The sequence below is a fragment of the Chaetodon auriga genome, chromosome 14, assembly GCF_051107435.1.
Source record: "Chaetodon auriga isolate fChaAug3 chromosome 14, fChaAug3.hap1, whole genome shotgun sequence".
NCBI classification, from domain to species: domain Eukaryota; kingdom Metazoa; phylum Chordata; class Actinopteri; order Chaetodontiformes; family Chaetodontidae; genus Chaetodon; species Chaetodon auriga.
This window is the reverse complement of record NC_135087.1, coordinates 18,154,312-18,161,047: the sequence shown is the minus strand read 5'-3', so window position 1 is coordinate 18,161,047 and position 6,736 is coordinate 18,154,312. Positions and strand designations below refer to the sequence as shown.

Here is a 6,736-nt window from a genome sequence, read left to right as displayed (position 1 = left end):
CATCAAAAACTCAGTGACGTCTAATGGACTTAATGTTAGCTAGCTAGCTGCAGGCGATGCCAGCAACAGCTGACTATTGCCCTACACGCAAGAAGGAAAACCTTGTCAGGCAACAGCAACAGTAAATAAGGGGAGCAGATGAACCATCAGTTTGATTAAGAACATATTTTTTAGGAATATGCATGTATACACAATATGGATGGAAATAATAAAGTCTTTAAAGCTCAGGTCCCTCTGTAGGGCCTCAGCATTATAGAGGTAATGATGCAAGCACTGTCTCACCTTGAAGTCCTTCAATTTAATTTCATATTTTCCATTAGCGGTGCATCAGATCAGATGTGTTACCCAACAGAGGCAGTGACACACTCGGTGTGTTTTAGCCATGCAGTAGACCTGTGACTGATCTGTGCATGGCGTGTGGTGCATACAGAATGACCAGCAGCTTCAGCACATGCTCACAAGCCACGCACAGCGGCTGTGTTCACTGCTGCTGGTCGACATGAGCAGCAGCATATAGCAGATGGCATCTGAAAGCATTTCATCACTGGTCATTACAAGTACTTGGAGGAATGAATCATTATATTTCATACATTGAAGGGGACACAACCCCCTGTCCTCTGTAGTGATTGCATGCTTGCATCACTGGCAGGTTTTTTCAGCTTTAGCAAGATAGCTAATGTTCCTTCAGTTATATAAATATATTTCTCTGACTTTTTAATGTTTCTAGCTGACCCATTTTCAAACAGCAGTCCTGTAATAAGGGTCTTAAATATGCACTTGACACCACTGATGAACCATGTGCCATTAGAAGACACGGAAATAAACAAGAACTGCACTTGTATTTGAAGGAGCAACTGCTAGTATTATACAAGAACAAAGAAATATCATGCTCTTGTTTCATGCCAACATAGCCATGTGTCAGCATGAAACAACACATAACCATACAAACTAGTTCTTTGTTAAGACATTATTTGCCCTTTAAGGTCACAAGAGGAAAGGCTTTGAGGTTGAGGACTAACCAATGTGTTTGGCAATCCTAACGCTATCTGGAGTAACACTATCATTATCACTGGGATTTCTAGGGCTAGCATCTGCTTGATGAGGAAATAGCTACTACACAGTGGAAAGCAATAAAAACACTCCAATGCCCTGCCCACCTGATTGTTTACGCAACTGCTTTTACTTGCAGCGGTATTTAAACCTCAAGTCCAAGTTTTCTCTTCTTGCACTCTTCAGTCCTGCAGCTCTTTCTTTTTCAACTCACCCCTCTTATTTCTGACTCTCATCCTGCAAAAATGGCCACAGCTGGTAAGGTAGGTACATAATTCCATAATTCTTTTATGAACAACTGGGATGTTCTGAGTGTAGTATAAGTATATACAAGTACAGTAGGTAGTAAAACAAAACAGCAGAAAACAATGCATCAAATAATATATTTCACATGATGAGATTCTTAATTGCTCATTATGTTTAAAATCTGAGTGCATTTTATGTATATGATGTTAATTCAGGGGTTGAAGTGAGGACAGTGTTGATACCTTCTGTGCTGTTTTGATGTAATTCTCTTTGCACGGGTATTTCCCTCAAACCAGCACTCAGTTATTATTTTGATTGCAATATGATTAAATTAAAATAAATTAAACCAGTCTCTCTTCGCATGTCCTGTTTTGACTTGGCACGCAGTTTGAAACCATTCAGACAGTTTTGCACAACTGTGGATATTGGCAAAGATGAGGGACTAGTAAGCCAAAAAAGATAAACTGTAGAAGCCCAAAAATTTGCTGTTGTTCCAGAGTGGAATGAAAAAAATCACTAAAAACTTCATTTCAAGCCAATTCATTTATCATGTTTGACAACAAGGGATTTACTCAGCGGTTTACTGTCCTCAGTGGTGCCAAACTTGCCAACCCCACATTAAATTACACTGTTCTAATAAAATGCATGTTTGTCAGATAGTGTGTTGACTTTCAACTGTTGCTTTTCACGTGATGTTTGTTTTTCCAGGAGCAGCAGTTTCAGGGAAATGGAAGCCACTGTGCTTCATTGTTAATGTGCAGTGAAAATGTGCAGCCCATTTGTGTAATGTTTGCTATGATCAACATTTGCATGGTGGTATAAAAGACAATCAACTCTCCAAAAGGCACAGTAAAACACATTAAAATACCTGAAGTCTTGCCAAGTTACTTTTGATGCAACTGAAATTACACTTGCTACTCTACTTGAGTGGGCGCTGGAAAGTTTTGAGAAACTGCCCAGCACCTTTCCTGAACCCATCCTCGTATAGTTTAAGCGTGGCGGCACACAATAACGTGACATTTCATGTGGTGTCACTGCCCTCCAGGTCATCAAGTGCAAGGCCGCAGTGGCCTGGGAGCCCAACAAGCCTTTGGTGATTGAGGAGATTGAGGTAGCCCCACCTCAGGCCAACGAGGTCCGCATCAAGGTGAGAGGCATCCACTTTCAAGACTTCCACACACAGAGATATCTCACCGCTCATTTGAGTAAAGCCTCAGTGACTGGGTGTAGTTTGTAGTAGTGACGAGTAGAACCTTGTTACAAAGAGTACTCAGATCAGTTTTTCATTGTAATGAGTAACATAATGGAAGTTTTGCAAGTAATCAGTTATTTAGTTACATTTTCAAATAAGGATCCATTAATGTTAAAACTGCACCATATTCCAGACAACACTGTTTCTGTTTCTCTCCTATGTCTTAGGCATAGGTGCTTATAAGTAGAAGTTGTACAAGCTCAGCTCCACAACGCTCATGTACCCACGGTTTCTATTTACTTTGTGTCCCTCAAATCAGCTACTGGATAAGTAGGCTAGACCTCCACTGGTGTTCATACCTGACCCAATTATGATGTTAATCTAAAACTATATAATATCTATAAATAAACAATAAATGTAAATTTGACAATTGCTCAGCTAACTGCCGTTTCCAATGCGGCTTTAAAGAAAGCACAATACCCAATGTAAAATTGTGGTTGTTGTCTTGGTGCAGATTGTGGCAACTGGGGTGTGCCACACGGACCTGTATCATCTGTTTGAGGGCATGCATAAAGATGGCTTCCCAGCAGTCCTTGGCCACGAGGGAGCCGGCATTGTAGAGAGCGTCGGGCCTGGAGTCACAGAATTTCAACCAGGCCAGTTACAAATTTCATTTGTCTGACAGCTTGTGTTTCTTTCCCTGTTAGATTTGTGTGTAGACAAAAGCATATTTGTGCCATTCAACCAAATAAACCTGTTTCCCCTTTGATATGTTGTTTTGTAACTTGGACTAAAATTCCTTTGACGTGGCAACATTGTTTCTGAATTTCAGGAGACAAGGTGATTCCTCTGTTCATCTCCCAGTGCGGAGAATGTCGCTTCTGCAAGAGTCCTAAGACCAACCAGTGTGAAAAAGGATGGTGAGCTCATCTTTTTCTTCTACCTGTAAATTTCATTCACCCAGGATGTGTTCAGATGGTTATAGACCCATCTGAATCTGCTTTCTATGCACTATGTCTCTGTGTATGTCACAGTGCACACTAAGCAACTTGTGGTGGTGTCTGATGATGACACAGAACAGATTGCTTGGATCTTTGTTTTTTCCTTTTATGACATACCCTTCATGTTATCAAATATTCGTTCCACCCTTGAATAGAAGGAGCAATGCACAAGTTAAGTCTTATTGTATTTTCATTTTAGTAAATTCTCTGTTCAGGGCTGCTGATAATCATGGTGCGATGACAACAGGAGAGACCAGGTTTACCTGTAAGGGCAAGAAGGTGCTGCAGTTTATGGGAACCAGCACCTTCTCTGAGTACACTGTGATGAACCAGATAGCTGTGGCTAAGATCGACCCTGCTGCTCCTCTGGACAAAGTCTGTCTTCTGGGCTGTGGGGTCTGCACAGGGTATGGAGCAGCAGTTAATACTGCTAAGGTGTGTATATTTGACTTTCGTGAATAGTTCAGTATGTATTGTTGAAGGCTAACACTTACTTTGATATACTCCTCCTTCCTGCGCCATTGTGTTAAAGGTCAGACTTTTGAAGTGAAACATAGTAATTGCCTGTGGCACTACAGTATTTATCCCAACCTTAGGTGTCATACTGACCAAAGTCTGTTGTACTTTAGGTGGAACCAGGCTCCACATGTGCTGTGTTTGGCCTGGGAGCTGTTGGCTTGGCCGCAGTCATGGGCTGCAAGGCTGCAGGAGCCAAGAAGATTATCGCTGTTGACATCAATCCAGACAAGTTTGAGAAGGGCAAGGTGTTTGGTGCGACTGACTTTGTGAACCCCAAGGATCACAATAAACCCATCAGCCAAGTGCTTTCTGAGATGACTAACGGGGGAGTGGACTTCTCCCTGGAATGTGTCGGGAATGTGGGAGTCATGGTAAGGCAGATGAAGAGGTTTGCATAAGGATCTCATGTAATTTGGCTCAAGAGGGTGCAGTATATTTAAGGTTCTTCACAAGCGGAAGTGTTATCTAAACTACTAAAGCACACATTTTCTCAGCTGCTCTCAGGTTTTGAAAGCCTGTGGTTGTAAGCACTTTGTCCTGTTTCTCCATCTAGCGCAGTGCCTTGGAGTCTTGTGTGAAAGGCTGGGGTGTCAGCGTGCTGGTTGGCTGGACTGACATGTACGACTTTGCTGCCAGACCCATTCAGCTCATCGCTGGACGTACATGGAAGGGCTCCCTGTTTGGAGGTGAGACCCCTGGCAGTCAAATACTGCATGACCATCCCCACTAAGCAATGGCACAACTTGAACTGTTACAGGCAAAGGTTATCATTTGCCATTCTTGATTGACTGTCAATCTCAAGAGGGCGTCATGTGGATGAATGCAACTTTTCAATGATAATGTGACGCGCAAAAACCCCCATCCCTTATTTTTGTTAGCTTCTCTCTCCGTCTTTTTGTTAAGATAAACGAGCCAAGTAAACTCAGCGTACAGCTGTTAACACAAACAGACCTGACTAAGCTGGCCCTGCCACACAATCAAGTCCACAACACCGCCAGAAACAAGTAAAGTGACACTGGAAAGTGGGTCAATCTCACCTGTGTTTCCGATAAGGCCGACATCTTTTTTGTATTGACTGGCAAACAGCTGATATGGCTAATTAGCTTTAGCTTTAAATTAGCATATTAATTAACTCTGTTGAACATGCATCACAGATGTATATGGTTCATTAAAAAGGGGTTAATTGTTCAGCTCATGCACGGTAAACCCTGCATTCCTTTCTTGCTAATTGGAACACAAAGGCATTTCTTCTATGTGTGGCCCATTAAGAGCTGGTGCAGCCAAAAGGCTTTGCCTAAAAGACCTGAAATCATTTACCAGAACAACTTGTGCTGGGACAATAACCAAAGGGCTGTAAGTTAGACCTCTGAAATCAGTCAACAGGTATTATTAAGAGAGGACTCTATTTGCTATTATTTCATTATGTGTGTTTTCTCTGGGGCTCAGGGTTTAAGAGTAAGGATGGCGTGCCTCAGATGGTCAAAGCTTACCTGGACAAAAAGGTGAAGCTGGATGAGTTCATCACTCATAACATGACCTTGGCCCAGGTCAATGATTCCATTGAACTGATGAAGCACGGAAAATGGTACATTTACACTCCTATACTTTCTCCATCATTCATTGTTTACCAACTAGTGACACGGATAAATCAATAAGTGCAAGTCTTATAATTCTGTTGTTTTTGCTTCACAGCATCCGGACAGTCCTGAGTGTTTCTCCACAATAAAACCACCGTGTTGCTTTCAGTGACATCAGAATCATTTAATGGTCTGCAGCGTTGTTGTTCTGAGTCTCAACACAGTATTCATACACTCAATAAAGAGGTTTATCAAAATATGTACAAACCTTTTGCCTGACTTTGAACAACCAACACTTTTCAATGAGTTATGAGGAGACTGTGAGAATCACCTGCAGTGTTCACATAAGCAGGTGGGTGTTCTGGTTTGGTTTTGTTGTTCAGGTCAGATTTACTGCCTCCAGTTTAGCAGTAGTAGTTCAATGTTGAAATGTCAGTGTTTGCTTAATTTGGCAGGCAGTGGCGCAGTCCAACTGAAGTCCGAGTGAAATGAAATAGCATTGCTTTGTCTGCTACGGCATATACATCTGCTGTGCAAATCACTTGTCCAAAGATCACCTTTGAGGAAAAAATTTAGAAACTACTATTTTGGTTTGATGATGGCACCACCTAGCTCTGTGTTTTTTCAACAGAACACAGTAGGAGGTATCCATCTACCTACACCATATTTCAATAAAAACAATCAAGTCTTATATAAAGCAGTAACATCAGTGTTCAGAGCAGGTAGTCACACTGAGCTGGACATCAACCTGCTGTACAAACAGACTTTGAGTGTCAACTAAGTTTATCAGCCGCATTATGTAATGACTCTGATCTGTGGTCAGTGTTTGGCCATTTAGCTTACTTACAGCCCTACGCTACCATAAATCAATTCCTAAATCACATGTTGTGAAATATTTCCACCACCATTTTGCAAGAATTTCTTGTATTTCTACCTGAACAAAATATTTACACAAGTAATGGAGCCTGCACCTGAATTTCCCCCACTCATTCTCGCAAGTGTCAAATAATAGCATCAGTCGTTAAATGGATTGATCATATTACAATGCTTTGTTTCATACAGTGGCCACAATGATCTGTAACAGTGACAATGAGAATCCTAAACAAGCATTGCACAATTCAGTTATATCATGAAATTATCATCATCTAAGA

At 41.5% G+C, this 6,736-nt stretch overlaps 1 protein-coding gene across 1 annotated transcript; it reads left to right on the top strand.

Moving 5' to 3' along the window:
- Positions 1-1,228: 1,228 nt before the first annotated feature.
- LOC143331596 (alcohol dehydrogenase 1) lies at positions 1,229-5,849 on the top strand. Its single transcript, XM_076748646.1, has 9 exons — positions 1,229-1,313; positions 2,342-2,443; positions 3,003-3,144; positions 3,321-3,408; positions 3,705-3,924; positions 4,119-4,379; positions 4,562-4,694; positions 5,455-5,593; positions 5,701-5,849. The coding sequence occupies exons 1-9, from the start codon at positions 1,296-1,298 to the stop codon at positions 5,732-5,734; spliced, it is 1,137 nt and encodes a 378-aa protein (XP_076604761.1). The 5' UTR covers positions 1,229-1,295; the 3' UTR covers positions 5,735-5,849.
- The last annotated feature ends 887 nt before the right edge of the window (positions 5,850-6,736 follow it).